Source organism: Lissotriton vulgaris, chromosome 5, assembly GCF_964263255.1.
Source record: "Lissotriton vulgaris chromosome 5, aLisVul1.2, whole genome shotgun sequence".
Classification (NCBI taxonomy): domain Eukaryota; kingdom Metazoa; phylum Chordata; class Amphibia; order Caudata; family Salamandridae; genus Lissotriton; species Lissotriton vulgaris.
In genome coordinates this window covers 1,904,106,633-1,904,123,684 of record NC_141693.1, presented here as the reverse complement: position 1 = coordinate 1,904,123,684, position 17,052 = coordinate 1,904,106,633, and the positions used below count along the sequence as shown (strand labels likewise).

Below are 17,052 nucleotides of genomic sequence, written 5' to 3'. Positions count from 1 at the left end.
ATGAAAAAAGGTCTTCCTCTCACAAAGATGAAAGTCAGAGTGAGGAAACAAGGAGGGGTTTTCATCATTTGGGACAAAAAATAGTTCTCAACCAATGAAAAGTGTTATTTTTAGGTCACATGACCTAGCCTTACATCATTAGGAACCCAAAAGTGAAATGAACCAATGAAAAGTTTTATTAACAAGTCACATGACCTGTTATGCTTACGTTACGCGCTCCGCGCCGCGCCCCGGATCGCTTCCGGGTAGCTGCTTTTCGCTCCTCGCGCACCGGAGCACTTCCGGGTGCCCTAACGCGGTGCGTCATATGACAGAAGGGACAGGCAACAAGAACCATCAGTCAAAGAGGGGAGGGCAAGTTCTTCTCTACCGGGTCACGTTGGGGCTCCACCGGAACTGATCGAATTGGTAGTCTACAGTGTTTCTGGATGTTTCAGACTGAAGCTGGCGTCAGCATGAGAGCATTCCGTGGCTACGTCGTGGCCATTCCGCGAGCAATCATGGCAGTCGCTCCCCACCGGAAGTCTGCGGGAGTCGGGGGGACTCTTGTAGAATCTTCAAGGCTGAGGGGACGCTTTTGGGAATGGGGCCCATGCCCTAGCAGTCAAGCGTCCGAGTTCCAGGGTTGCCCAGAGCATTCCTTGCAGGCCAGGCCCAAGTCTGTGGAGCCGACCGCCATTTCCTGAGCTCCGTGGCAGCCGCCTCTCGCTGTACTGCAAGAGTGGGTGCAATTCATCCGGATGGCGGGTGAGACGCTGAAATAACAAGAGCAGGCGCAATTCAGCTGGCCGAGCGAGGCCCTGTGCCGCAGGAGCGGGCGCAACTCAGGTGGCTGAGTGAAGTGCTGGGGTGTAGCTGAGAAACCTCAACCTGGGGAGGTGGGGGAGGCTCGTTCGCACCGCCTCTCCCTTCCAGTGCACCCCACGCCGTCAAGCGTCCGAGTTCCAGGGTTGCACAGAGCCATCCTTGCAGGCCAGGCCCAAGTCTGTGGAGCCGACCGCCATTTCCTGAGATCCGTGGCAGCCGCCTGTCGCTGTACTGCATGAGTGGGTGCAAATCATCCGGATGGCGGGTGAGACGCTGTAATAACAAGAGCAGGCGCAATTCAGCTGGCCGAGCGAGGCGCTGTGCCACAGGAGAGGGCGCAACTCAGGTGGCCGAGTGAAGCGCTGGGGTGTAGCTGAGAAACCTCCACCTGGGGAGGTGGGGGAGGCTCGTTCGCGCCGCCTCTCCCTTCCAGTGCACCCCACGCCGTCTCCTGGCGCAGGTATATGTGATGGTTGGACCAGGGCACCGCAGGACGTGTCTTCAGGTCAAACGGATTGTGGGACAAGGTCCAGAATGGAAGAGTCACCAAAAGGCAACAAGTTCCGCCTGACCCCGGGAGCCGACCGCCTATGTCGGGGGCGATCTCAGGCCACACCAGGGCAACAACACTTGGGGAGGGGGCAGGAGTCAAGTGCCCCCTCCGAGTCAGCGCCACCACACCGCCCCTCGGGGGCCTCCGTCAAGCGGCTCAGGGAAGCATCGCAGGCAGCGATGCTTCAGATCAGTGGCTGTCAGCAGCGATCGTTGGCACTGTGGTTGCGGCCGGAGGCCCCGCCTAGTCAACGCCCCGGCCTCTCCATCTCGTAGGCCGCAGAGTAGTCGGGGAGAAATCCCGGGAACGGCGGCATGCATTTGGATCGATGTTGCAGCAGGCTGCCATGTAAATAGTTATTTGATAAAACGTTTTACCCTGTTACTTTGCTGGTGTGTTGTATATATTTATAATATTTGCATAGGGTTTGTCGTTGTTTTGGGCGGGGTGGGCGGCGGAGCCGAGCTGTCTTGCAGCCATCATGGCGTCGAGCTCAGTTCCTCTCACTAGTTTCATATTTCTCATGAAGGGTTGTTCCTAATGTTTCTATTTTAGCGAGGTCAAAAAGAGATCCCATTAGTGGCCTACTGATTTTGCTTGATTCCTTTTGTTGTTTCTAATGATTTTTCACTATCTGCAAAGACTAAACAGAGTATTGCGACTCTGTGCTTGTTTGTAAATAGAGAATGACCCAAAGAGAACCAATTCTAAAACAGTAAATGCTTGGATAACAATCAATCAAATGTAGAGGGAAGCAGGCACGACGGATTACAACGGGGGCAAAGGCCTGCGTTACCTACCCTTCACTATCTGCAAAGAGAGAATACTCCTAAAAGAAAAGAGGGGGGGGGGGCAGCGTTCAAAGCACATCAGCGTGCATAGATACGAAAATGTTTTTACCTACCACGTACTTGACATTTTAAAGCTTTTGATATTTGCTATTAAAAAACCATTGAAATTCAATGAAAAAAACCATAGGTTATGGACCATATATAGTTAGGAATTAGCATTTACAAAACCTTGAAAATTAACTGAAAAAACCATGGGTTATAGACCATATATAGTTAGGAATTAGCATTTACAAAACCTTATTTTACTCACACAAAACCATTGAAATTCCATATATAGTTAGTTGCACTAACTATATATCGCGCACCCGCAATCCACTGCTGATGATGTCACATATTACATCATTCATGACATGGTCAGTGACATCACTGATGACATCACTGATGACAACTCAAATGACATCACTGACAACATCACTGATAATATCATTCATGTGATAATACGATGAACCTCTTCAGACTCTAATATAACCTTAGATACAATCAGTGTAAACAGACACTCACAGATTGTCACTCATCCATGGAGTTACTCATACATGTAGTCAGTCATGCAAAGAATCAATCACACCTCCATTTCCTCAACTATACAGTTATACACACCTTACTAATTCAAACATATTCTAACACATATTTAATCTCCTATACGATCCCTGATACAAGTTCACAATGATCCATACAGCCACTCACACATTCACTGGCTCTTATGCACGGTTATATATGTCAACTCTCACATGTACTGTGTTTTACATATGTACTTACTTTGACATGTTGCACTGAGATATCCATTCACTCACCAATACACTCATGCACACAGTCAACCGCCATGCAGCTGTTTCCACATGCACTTTTGAACCCATACATCTAGTGAATCAACTGCTCACACATCTATGCACAGAGTCATACACCTCTTAGCCACTCACACACATACTCAGTCTCCCATACAAATACTTGGGCAACCAATGAATATCCCATATAGTTACTCATATAGCTACTGATTAACACATTCAGCAGTTTACAGAACAACAGACATAATGATGCACAAATTAAGACAGTTTAGTCACTAACCCATGCACTCAGTGAGACACATTTATTCACTCTCTCATACAGTCAGTCATGCACCTACTAAATTCTTCATCCAGACACTTATACATCCACTCATTCTTCAATATGTAAGACATATTTTAACTTTACAGAAACATACAGTCATTGGATAATGTCATCAGTGATGTCATTTGAGTTGTCATCAGTGATGTCATCAGTGATGTCACTGACCATGTCATGAATGATGTAATATGTGACATCATCAGCAGTGGATTGCGGGTGCGCGATATATAGTTAGTGCAACTAACTATATATGGAATTTCAATGGTTTTGTGTAAGTAAAATAAGGTTTTGTAAATGCTAATTCCTAACTATATATGGTCTATAACCCATGTTGTTTTCAGTGAATATATATATATATATATATATGTATATATATATATATATATATTACCTACTGGCGGTCGCCAGTAGGTATATATAGTTAGGATTTTTTCTCTATGGGATTTTTGAAAATTCTATGTCTAATTACTTTGGCGTTTGTGGACGGAATTGGCTGAAATTTTCAGGAAAATGGAACATTTTGTTTCTGAGCAGCCCCTGACAATTTGGGGGGGTTTCATCAAGGGGGGGCCGAGAAAAAAGGGGGGTCCCAAAACGCGTTTTTCCCATGTTAATTTCCATAGGGTGGTTGGCCTCACTTTTAGCTCGAACGGCTGAATGGATTTGCACGAAACTTGGCAAAATTGTAGGGACTGTTAGCCCGATGTGCCTTTGCTAGGTCTCAATATATGTGCTCCAGTGGATTTTGAGTAATTTAGGTTCAAAAAAAGATATATATCTGGGCGGAGCCTAACCACACATCTGATCTGATTGGCTGTCAGCACTTCATCCAAGAAGTGTTGGCAGCCATCTTGGGACCAATATACATGATAGCACCTCATTAAAAAGCATTGTAGTTAATAGAGGGTTTTAGGACTTTAGTTACATTATAAATCATTTGTTGATGGTACCATACTCGTTTTAGGAATTGTGGTGGGTTCTAAGGTGATTTTACCATGTGAAAAAACCTTCTGCTGTGATATCATGAATATTGTTTGAAAGAAAACTAATATCTCATGATTTTCCCACAGTGGTTTGGAAGGGGATCTATAAGCTAAACTGAAAGCATATTTTCTGTAAATTCACATTATCTTTCTCAGTCATGTGAAAATGAAGTCTGGCATTCTCAGTAAAACATGTACATCCAACAAGGACAGAGACTGTCAGTTGATTCCTTTGTGTTCTACTGCAGCCTCCTAGAGTGTTCTAAAGAACAACTAGAGCGCTGACAGTCCTACTTATTACAAAGGTATGGCACACCTGAAGCCATCTTGATTGGAATAAAGTGGTAACTCTTAAAACATTTAATTTAAAAAGAAACAACATGAGGGGGTATATTTTGCCATAGAAAGTATGATTAGTGCTGCAGAATGAAAAATTAGGGCACATTTTGAGTGACTTCTCAAATCCTTTTCTATTTCATTAAAACATTCTGACATGCAGTCTCCCAAAATGGCCACCAGAGACAAAAGAGCCCAAATGTAGCCCAAATATCACCCAGATGTAGCCCAAGTATAGCCCAATGACAGAATGTCCCAGAGTGTTCTAAAGAACAACTAGAGCGCTAACAGTCCTACTTATTACAAAGGTATGGCACACCTGAAGCCATCTTGATTGGAATAAAGTGGTAACTCTTAAAACATTTAATTTAAAAAGAAACAACATGAGGGGGTATATTTTGCCATAGAAAGTATGATTAGTGCTGCAGAATGAAAAATTAGGGCACATTATGAGTGACTTCTCAAATCCTTTTCTATTTCATTAAAACATTCTGACATGCAGTCTCCCAAAATGGCCACCAGAGACAAAAGAGCCCAAATGTAGCCCAAATATCACCCAGATGTAGCCCAAGTATAGCCCAATGACAGAATGTCCCAGAGTGTTCTAAAGAACAACTAGAGCGCTAACAGTCCTACTTATTACAAAGGTATAGCACACCTGGAGCCATCGTGATGGGAATAAAGTGGTAACTCTTAAAACATTTAATTTAAAAAGGAACAAAATGAGGGGGTATATTATGCAATAGAAGGTATTATTAGTGCTGCAGAAAGAAAAATTAGGGCACATTTTGAGTGACTTTTCAAATCCTCTTCTATTTCATTAAAAAATTCTGACATGCAGTCTCCCAAAATGGCCACCAGAGACAAAAGAGCCCAAATGTAGCCCAAATATCACCCAGATGTAGCCCAAGTATAGCCCAATGACAGAATGTCCCAGAGTGTTCTAAAGAACAACTAGAGCGCTAACAGTCCTACTTATTACAAAGGTATGGCACACCTGAAGCCATCTTGATTGGAATAAAGTGGTAACTCTTAAAACATTTAATTTAAAAAGGAACAAAATGAGGGGGTATATTTTGCCATATGAATTATGATTAGTGCTGCAGAAAGAAAAAAAAGGGCACATTTTGAGTGACTTCTGAAACCCTCTTCAATTTCATTAAAAAATTCTGACATACAGTCTCCCAAGATGGCCACCAGAGACAAAAGAGCCTAAATGTAGCCCAAATATCACCCAGATGTACCCCAAGTATAGCCCAATGACAGAATGTCCCAGAGTTTTCTAAAGAACAACTAGAGCGCTAACAGTCTTACTTATGACAAACGTATGGCACACCAGAAGCCATCTTGATTGGAATGAAGTGGTAAGTCTGAAAACACTCAATTTAAAAAGGAACAACATGAGGGGGTTAATTTTGCCATAGAAAGTATGATTAGTGCTTCAGAAAGAAAAATTAGGGATCATTTTGAGTGACTTCTCAAATCCTCTTCTATTTCATTAAAAAAATTCTGACATGCAGACTGAAACTTGCACTTTGAATACCAGCAGCAGACGTCCCTGGTGAGCAGTAGCTTTACTAAAGTGATCTAATGTGCAACTAGAGTGCTAACATTCAGAATTTATGGCAAATGTGTGACACATCTGAATGCCTTCTTGATGGATCCAAAGTAAACAAGCATTGAAAATGCAATAGATCTCGCCCTCGTTTAAGTTAAATCCATTCTGTTTGTAATGAGGTGGCTTTATAGCTTTGCTTTTATTAGTGTTTTTTCAACTTTCATGTAAATAACATGCATCTGTATGCATATAAGTATATGTATGCATGCATTTATGTTTGTATTTATATAGATATACAGATGATATATGTTTATATATGTATGTATATATATATATTCACTAAAAAAACCATAGGCTATAGACCATATATAGTTAGGAATTAGCATTTACAAAACCTTGAAAATTCACTGAAAAAACCATAGGTTGTAGACCATATATAGTTAGGAATTCGCATTTACAAAACCTTATTTTACTCACACAAAACCATTGAAAATCCATATATAGTTAGTTGCACTAACTATATATCGCGCACCCGCAATCCACTGCTGATGATGTCACATATTACATCATTCATGACATGGTCAGTGACATCACTGATGACATCACTGATGACATCTCAAATGACATCACTGATGACATCTCAAATGACATCACTGATGACATCACTGATGACATCTCATTTGACATTACTGATCACATCACTGATGATATCATTCATGTGATAATACGATGAACCTCTTCAGACTCTAATATAACCTTAGATACAATCAGTGTAAATAGACACTCACAGACTGTCACTCATCCATGGAGTTACTCACACACCTAGTCAGTCATGCAAAGAATCAATCACACCTCCATTTCCTCAACTATACAGTTATACAAACTTTACTTATTCAAACATATACTAACACATATTTACTCTCTTATACAATCCCTGATACAAGTTCACAATGATCCATACAGCCACTCACACATTCACTGGCTCTTATGCACAGTTATTTATATATGTCAACTCTCACATGTACTATGTTTTACATATGTACTTACTTTGACATGTAGCACTGAGATATCCATTCACTCACCAATACACTCATGCACACAGTCAACCGCCCATACAGCTGTTTCCACATGCACTTTTGAAACCATACATCTAGTGAATCAACTGCTCACACATCTATGCACAGAGTCATACACCTCCCAGCCACCCACACACACACTCAGTCTCCCATACAAATACTTGGGCAACCAATCAATAACCCATATAGTTACTCATATAGCTACTTATCAACACATGCAACAGTTTACAGAACAACAGACATAATGATGCACAAATTAAGACAGTTTAGTCACTAACCCATGCACTCAGTGAGACACATTTAATCACTCACTCATACAGTCAGTCATGCACCTACTAAATCCTTCATCCAGACACTTATACATCCACTCATTCTTCAATATGTAAGACATATTTTAACTTTACAGAAACATACAGTCACTAGATGTTGTCATCAGTGATGTCATCAGTGATGTCATTTGAGATGTCATCAGTGATGTCATCAGTGATGTCACTGACCATGTCATGAATGATGTAATATGTGACATCATCAGCAGTGGATTGCGGGTGCGCGATATATAGTTAGTGCAACTAACTATATATGGAATTTCAATGGTTTTGTGTGAGTAAAATAAGGTTTTGTAAATGCAAATTCCTAACTATATATGGTCTATAACCTATGGTTTTTTCAGTGAATATATATATATATATATATATATATATATATTCACTGAAAAAACCATAGGTTATAGACCATATATAGTTAGGAATTAGCATTTACAAAACCTTGAAAATTCACTGAAAAAACCATGGGTTATAGACCATATATAGTTAGGGATTAGCATTTACAAAAACGTATTTTACTCGCACAAAACCATTGAAATTCGCATATATAGTTAGTTGCACTAACTATATATTGCGCACCCGCAATCCACTGCTGATGATGTCACATATTACATCATTCATGACATGGTCAGTGACATCACTGATGACATCACTGATGACATCTCAAATGACATCACTGATGACATCACTGATGACATCTCAAATGACATCACTGATGACATCACTGATGACAACACCCAGTGACTGTATGTTTCTGTAAAGTTAAAATATGTCTTACATATTAAAGAATGAGTGGATGTATAAGTGTCTGGATGAATGATTTAGTAGGTGCATGACTGACTGTATGAGTGAGTGATTAAATGTGTCTCACTGAGTGCATGGGTTAGTGACTAAACTGTCTTAATTTGTGCATCAGTATGTCTGTTGTTCTGTAAGCTGCTGCATGTGGTGATCAGTAGCTATATGAGTAACTATATGGGTTATTGATTGGTTGCCCAAGTATTTGTATGGAAGACTGAGTGTGTGTGTGGGTGGCTGGGAGGTGTATGACTCTGTGCATAAATGTGTGAGCAGTTGATTCACTAGAAGTATGGGTTCAAAAGTGCAGGTGGAAACAGCTGTATGGGCAGTTGACTGTGTGCATGAGTGTATTGGTGAGTGAATGGATATCTCAGTGCTACATGTAAAACACAGTACATGTGAGAGTTGACAAATATAAATAACTGTGCATAAGAGCCAGTGAATGTGTGAGTGGCTGTTTGGATCATTGTAAACTTGTATCAAGGATTGTATAAGAGAGTAAATATGTGTTAGTATATGTTTGAATAAGTAAGGTGTGTATAACTGTATAGTTGAGGAAATGGATGTGTGATTGATTTTTTGCATGACTGACTAGGTGTGTGAGTAACTCCATGGATGAGTGACAGTCTGTGAGTGTCTGTTTACACTGATTGTATCTAAGGTTATTTTAGAGTCTGAAGAGGTTCATCGTATTATCACATGAATGATGTCATCAGTGATGTTATAAGTAATGTCAAATGAGATGTCATCAGTGATGTCATTTGAGATGTCATCAGTGATGTCATCAGTGATGTCATTTGAGATGTCATCAGTGATGTCACTGACCATGTCATGAATGAAGTAATATGTGACATCATCAGCAGTGGATTGCGGGTGCGCGATATATAGTTAGTGCAACTAACTATATATGCGAATTTCAATGGTTTTGTGCGAGTAAAATAAGGTTTTGTAAATGCTAATCCCTAACTATATATGGTCTATAACCCATGGTTTTTTCAGTGAATATATATATATATACATATATATATATATATATATATATGTGTATATACATATGTATATATATATATATATCTATATATATATATATATAATATTATTTATTTACACGGAGCCCTTGATCACATGACATGCTCAAGTTTTTTTCTGTTTTTAAAGTGACAGTGCCTGGAGAATAGATACAACTGAAAAACAGACTAACATGGTGTTCCCTATTTTCAACAATGCTATTGTCACGACATTTAGTACTTAGTTGTAAATATTGTTTTACCTTCATCATGTGCACAATAATGTTTATAAATATTTACACAAATTATTGTTTCCTAAATATAATAAATATAATAAAAACACCAGTCGCCATATATATGAGATATTGTACTATATGATGCTGACAAAATATTAGAAGCATTCACAAGTTCTCCTTTGAATTGTATACCTCTAAATCAAACAATATGTGCACCCAATCTGTGAATATCTTGAAAACACTGCACTAGGCAGCCTAGTAAATTTACAGAGTCCGTAGTTAAATCAACAACTGAGGAAATTATATTGTATATATATAGTATGTATATTTGTATAAAGACTATACTTACATTTTATTTCTACACTTGCTTGAGCTCTTTGAAAAGGTGCATCCTCTCCTATCAATGAGAAATACTCTGTTAATCACATCGTTAACACACGTTTCGGCAATCCCAATAGATCTGCTTTAAAGAAATGATTTATGGTAATATGAAGCATTAGAAGTACATAGCATGGGAATTATATGTATTTGTGTAGAATAATATTTGTGTAGGCTAAATGGTCAGGTCATTGCTCCACCGATAAGCCAGACCTTAAACTGTGCTGTTGACAGAGAAAACACCATAAATTATCTAAGACATCCTAACAGCTATACAAAGTCATCTGTGTGTCCCTGAAAGTTCAAGTTCATGCAGCTGGCTAAGAAATGATCACAGCTGCTCAGAGGGCAATCACTTTCTTTCTGGAAGCACACAACCTCTGCCCAATCAAACAAGTTCTCCGGGCCCCAAACAAGTGGGCAGAGCCACAACCCCTCTCTAGTGATGCTTGCATAATTGTTTTGTAACAGCTGAGTTGTCAAGCCGGACCGTCTCAAGTAAACCACCAGAGCAACTTTAAGCATATCAGTACATTTAATAAGCAGTGACCAAAATGCTTACTACATTTTTTTCCAATCGACTACCCCAACCTCTTTCTAAAATGATGTTACCTCACGAGTCAGGATTTATCCCAGGTAGATCTTTCTCACCCAACCTGTGTAGTGTTTGCTTTACTAAACCAATTAGATCTGCAACTGTACGCAGCGGATTTTGTTCTGGATGCTACTAAGGCATTCAGGTCTCTTAAGTGAGAATTTCTTTTAAACCATACTTGAAAGAATGGGCATATTGGGATCCTTTTTGGAATGGGTCAAATTATTATACTCCACCCTACTTCACAGATTGAGGTGGACAGTCTTCTGTCAATTCCTATAGTAATTATTAGAGGCAGCAGACAAGGTTACCCATTATCTCCTCTATTTTTTGCCATTGCAATTGAACCCCTAACCTGTGTGTTCTGGCAACATTATTGTGAAAGAGGGCGCTGTTTTAAAATGAGTCAGACTGTCTTATCACTTTAAATGTAAATGTATTTATATAGCGCAAATCACTGACCGAGGTCGGTATCTAAGCGCTTGCTTAGGGAACCCGTCCTGGTATTCCCCTGTGAGATAACCACAGCAGGGTATCCACAAGGTGAAAGCCAGGCATCCCGCCGCGAGGGGCCGTTGTGGAGATTAAGCAAGCTATTGCCCAGAGTCGCAGAGTGTGAACCCGTGAGTCGAGAAGGCACCGGAGCGAGAATTATCGAGTCTGTGGAATTTTTTAGCCCAAGACCCGCCGAGGCGTGGAATTGAGCCCTGGTCCAGGGCCAATCTCGGCTTCCGGGTCTGCCGCCTCTAACCCCTGAGCCACACTTCTCCACACTTTATAGAGATGACATGGTACTATTTGTTAGAGACCTCAACAGTGACCTATACGATAATATATAAGAATGTATTACATTTAAAAGTACCGGGAGGGGGTTCTTACACTTTTTTATGTGAGTACTCAAGAGGAGGTACCTCGTGGGCCTGTGAAGGTCGCACTGGCAGTGTCAGGGCCTCTGCACAAAAGAAGCTTGTAGGTTGCAAGAGCCCCTAAGAACCCTCACACCAGCAGAGTCGTAGTTTCCAGGTTTTTATTGTGTTTTCTTTTGATTACTTTTGTGTTCAGATGTTCTTTACCTCATGGGTGTTGGTGACAGGATATCCAGTATAAAAAGATTGCCTTATTACTCAAGGCCCTGTATCTTTTGTTTCCCTGTGGGCCATCCTGGGTTTACAGAGTGTGTCAAGAAGACATACTGAAGCACCCATAGGAGAGCCGCCTGACCATCTGTTATAAAAGGATTCTTTGTTTTCCAAACCTCCTGATGTTAAAACAAATGAACATCTTTCAACTCACACTGACTTATAGTCATATGATAAATGGAGCAAACTCAGTTTGGAGTGTACATGTTTCATTCTCCGCATTTGCCTATTGGAGATAAGTTGCAACCTAAATGGCACAACCCGACCAGGGCTGTTTAAGGCTTCCTCACTTATCATTTGTGGTATGTCAGTCCAAAAATGTACCTCTTCTTATTTGAGGACAGTCAGTAAGATGCAGAGATGAAGAACTATCTTCATAGGCGGTGTGAGGATTTTAAGTAGAAGCAGCAACAGACACCTACATGACTGCAAATTGAATGAACTACTGACATTGTCAGCGAGTTCTGAGTGGTATATACTGTGAACGGACTGTAAACTGCTTCACAAATAGTGTTTTGAGGGACATTACAGAGTCGGGTGAACTATAGCTCTCTTTTATCGTCTCTGCCATAGGAATAACATTTCTATGCAGTGTACGCTAAAAAACACTGGGTGTAGTTTGCGTAGTAGTGCTAGCGTAGCTACGCAAAGTGCACTTCGCACTACGTGAGATACGCGTAGCGTTACGTGAACTGAGTAGATCGCTGTTCACGATGATTGCACAGTGCCGGATGCTTGTCCGCACTGTGCAATCATTGAAAATGGCTTCTTGTACAGTGCGAGCTATTGTTTTCTGCCGCTCGAGTAGATTTTTACTCGAGCGGCAGCTTTCTCAACGTGGACTGGTAGTTTCTCATCGCAAGCGGTCGTGAGCATACGCGACCACTCGCAATGAGAAACCTGACCTCCCCGCGTTGAGAATCTCACTATGAGGTTTATTTTCTACTCTCGCGATCACCAACTTGTTGTTGCTGATCGCGAACGAGGATAAAGTCTCACCGGGATGTCATTTTGCTCGCTCCCGGTCGCCAACTTGATGTTGAGGACCGCAAGTGTAAAATGCCAACTACGCAACGCTACGTGTTTTTGTGCTGTTTACGTGCAATTCGTGTAGCGTGAAGTAGCACAAACTACGCGAGCGTAGCCTAGTTGTCCGCCCAGGGTTAATGCCAAATAGCTTCATTAGGTGCTCCGTTATAATTTGAAAATGGCAGAGATACCATCCAGTATTGGTTAACCGGTCTGCCAATGATCTCTGCAAAAGGCTGGTATGGAGTTTTTGGGGGACCTCTCTTTAAATGCCGAATAAACCTTTTGAACCTCATATGTTAGACAGACCGAATATGTTGTGCAGAACATGTATTTATGGTGTGCATTTCTGGATGCCTGATTTGATGGTGGACAAAGGTGTTTGAAGAAAGAGCAGTTTTAATGAGGAAACCTCAAATCTCCAGCTGAAGGGAATGATGTATTTGCCAGGCTGCTGAGGTGGATTGATAATTCTATCACTCTGGCCTCATGCCTAAAGTATTGGAATGTTCTGAAGAATTTGAAATGAGGAGGTACATATGTTCTTAGTGAGGATTGTAGTCTCTGTTCAACTTGGAGATGTTCCACCAACAATAACTTACCCTACCTCACCCCATGATACTTTCAAAGGTCCATCAGCCTCTGCACTTTGTATGGGACACTAGCAGGGATAATCTGCAACACATAATTATTATGCCCCAATTTACACTTTGTATATTTCCTGCTACATGTTTTGTCTCTTATCATTCTACAATTGTTCTCTTTTTTTTCAGGGTTATTTTCAGTCATTGGACTTGACCTGCCCCTGGTTTTTCTTCCTGGAGAAGATGCAGTGTTATCATGCCACTTGTCACCCCAGATCAATGCAGAGAACATGACTATAAGGTGGTTTAAAGGCAAATACCATAACCTTGTCCACTTGTATCAGAGAAGAGAGGACCAGTATCAAAATCAGATGGCAGAGTACAGAAACAGGACAACCCTTATTAAAGATGGCATCATTGCTGGTCGCTTGTCCTTGATAATGCGCAATGTTCGAGAGTCTGATAGTGGCCTGTACTCATGTTTCTATGATGCAGGATTCTTCTATGAAGAGGCAGTGGTGGAACTAAAGGTGGCAGGTCAGTCATATGTATATTTCATAATGAAAATATCGTTATGATCACCCTGTTCAATCATATTCTGCATCAAAGAAACTTCTCAGAGAGGAATAGATAAAAGGAAGAGAAGTGGCCCTTCTTAGAATATGCAGCAATGTTCTTTTAACTCATTCATAGTGCAGATTTTGAGACTAGGGGCTTGATTTAGACTTCAGAATATGATAATTTCTCCATCACCTTGAAGGAGTAACCATGCTCCCAATTTAGAGATATTCACTGGCCCAACGGACATCTCTTCACATGATAAGAAACCCCCATCATGGAGTTTCCTGTTAATGTATTACGTTTGACTGAGGGAAGGGTCAGATGTAGTATTGTTTTTTTGACCTGGAAGTGCTCAAATTGTGCACGCATATGCATTAAACGATCAACAACTGTAAACAGATGTTGATTTCACGGACGCTCCTTTGAGAAGACCAAGAGGATTCTGTTCATTGTGCTAGTGTGAAGGCACTGATCTACAGAAACATTGCACAATCAGCCACAAGGCTTGAGTACTGTTCTATTGGTACATCAGTAATGGCCTCAGTAAACCTGGCTTTTGTGTGCTCGTGAGAACAACCTTCATAAATAATTCTGAGAGGAAACAGGGAGCTTCATCCCATGGTGTGGGGGTTATTTAAATCATTTACTGTCCCTTACTGTCACATTTTTCCTTGCAGTAAGGGAGAGTAAACACCGGCTATTCGACTGCCAACTCCAAATCAAGCAAGCAGTTTAATGGCCAAACCTCTGACAGTCATTACTCCATTTGGCTGTTGGATGAGAATATCAGTGATTGAGACAAAGTAGTCTCTATTGCAGACATACTTGTGTCCACCCAGCTCTAAGTCAGGTGGACAGACCGTCTTTTTAGTGGAGAGGGGAATCCATCCTCATTGCGAACTTTGATTCTGGTGCAATGTTAGGGATGGATACAGAGAAGTCTTCATTGCTGACATAATTGAGGTCTGCCAATCTGTAAATCAAGAGTGCGGTCCATCAGTTTGGCTGGAAGGATACTCCATCGCTGTTGTGATGGAGTACCCTATCTGCCAAACTCTAAATCAGCCGCTAGTTATTACAAGACTAGGGTCCAAATGTACGACCCTTTTTTGCATGCGCAAACGGGCCTGCAACCTGTTTGCGTGTGCAAAAATACTCTGGGCCATGTACTAATACTATTTTGCAACTTGGAAAAGAGTTTTTTGCGACTCGCTATTAGGAAGGAGTGTTCCCTTCCTAATACCACCCCATAAGGCATGTAAGAATGTTTTGCGACTGTAATTGCTGCCGCAAAACACTCGCAGTTTACCACCCTTTTCAAGTGGGTGGTAAAGCACTCGCAAACGGGAAAGGGTCCCCAAGAGACCCTTCCCCTTTGGGAATGCATGAGCAAACATTTTTTAAGAGCAGGCAGTGGTCCCAGGGACCACTGCCTTCCCTTAAAAAATGAAACAAAAACGTTGAATTTTTCTCTTTTTAAATGCATCCTGTTTTCCTTTAAGGAAAACGGGCTTCATAAAAAACAAAAAAAATGCTTTTTTAAAAGTAGTCCCAGACATGAAGGTCTGCTGAGCCCAGCAGGCCACCATTCCTGGGCGGGCCAGCCATTCCCAATGGGGTCGCAAATTGCAAGTGCCTCATGAATATTGATGAGGCATGCAATATGCGACCCCATTGGGAATCTCAAAAACAATGACCTTTCTTCTGTAACTCCTACCAGGTCAGTCATGGATTCCACAAAGGTTCTTTCTTCACATTTTGGTTGGCATTTAACTCAACTCACATCTCACTATAACCAACAACAGCGACTACCCTATTACATCCATTCTGTGTTGCTCTGACTCTGCATCACCAGTAATCAGTCCCAAGCCCCTGAAATCTCTTTGCCCTGCAACGAAGCATTGGCCCACATGCATCAAGCACTTTTTCATTCGCAAACGTTGCGATTCCTTAAAATCGGCCGTTTGCGAATGCAAAAGTGCTTTTTGGGATGCATGAAGCAATTTTAGAATTTGCAACATTGTTGCGAGTTCTAAAATTGCGGGTGCTTTTAAGAAGTCGCAGATGTGCGACTTCTTAAAAGCAATGCATCATCACTTTTGACAAGTGAAAATTCGCACTTAGGGTTCCAAATTTACCGAGTGGTTGAACCACTCGGTAAATTTGGAAAAAGTGTTTAAAATGCTTAAAATGTTATTTTTTCAACATTCATGTTACGGACACACATGTCCTTAGGACATGTGTGTGTGCAACATGATGCGAAAAATACATTTCAGGGGTGCATGGGGGGGGTCCTTTGGACCCCCCCCTGCACCCATGAAATTTTCTAAGTGCCACTCGCAATTTGCATTGACTCCTATGGGCCTTTTGGCCCATAGGAATCAATGGAAATTGCGAAAATTAACTTAAGAATTCGGTATTTCTTTGGGATTCGGTAAAAAATGCGATTTTTACCGAATCACAAAGAAATACCGAAAAAAATGATGCATAGCATTTTGCATTTCCTAAATAGCGATTCCTTAATTTTCGCTATTTAGGAAATGCAAAATCCTACAATGATGCATGTGCCCCATTGTTTTTTTTATTTATTTCCATTTGTGTCACACATTTTTTTAGCTCATACCTTGTGATAGGAAGCAGGTGAGCCCACTAGAGGAGCTAGGTTAGTAATTATGGCAAATTATGCAAAACCACACTTGGGTAAAATCAAATCTGGTGTAAGGCTTTCCATCTCAAGTTGCACACCTTCAGGAACAGAGTATGAAAAGCGTTGTCATGGCTCTCAGGAGAATTGTTAATCTAGTAATGCCAATTTGGCGTGCTTATTGTGTTTTCCTCACTGGAAGAGGATTCTGTCTTGGTTACTGCACAGAGGATGCTCCTAAAATGGAGAGGATAAGAGGATTATTCATGCTATCTCTTCATCTAGAACATTTATCGTTGTTGATAAGTGTGATATTTTCACAGATGTTTAACCCCTTCCACGCTGATGACGAGCTGGGCTCGTCATGGCGTAGCCTCCTCGCACGCTGATGACGAGCCCAGCTCGTCACGTAACATGCGCTTTTAAAAATCTCAGCGTACGAGCGGAATTCCGCTAGCGTGCATGAGGTTAAAAGAAGTCCACTGATTGG

General features: G+C 41.2%; 1 protein-coding gene across 1 annotated transcript in view; it reads left to right on the top strand.

The window, feature by feature from the left end:
• Nucleotides 1–12,062: 12,062 nt before the first annotated feature.
• The window catches only part of LOC147717679 (butyrophilin subfamily 1 member A1-like), a 748,390-nt gene continuing 743,400 nt past the window's right edge, over nucleotides 12,063–17,052 (top strand). The window contains exons 1-3 of the mRNA XM_086919872.1: nucleotides 12,063–12,087; nucleotides 12,664–12,711; nucleotides 13,547–13,894. Of these exons, the coding sequence (XP_086775998.1) occupies nucleotides 12,063–12,087; nucleotides 12,664–12,711; nucleotides 13,547–13,894 (421 nt within the window). The remainder of the gene's footprint in view (nucleotides 12,088–12,663; nucleotides 12,712–13,546; nucleotides 13,895–17,052) is intronic.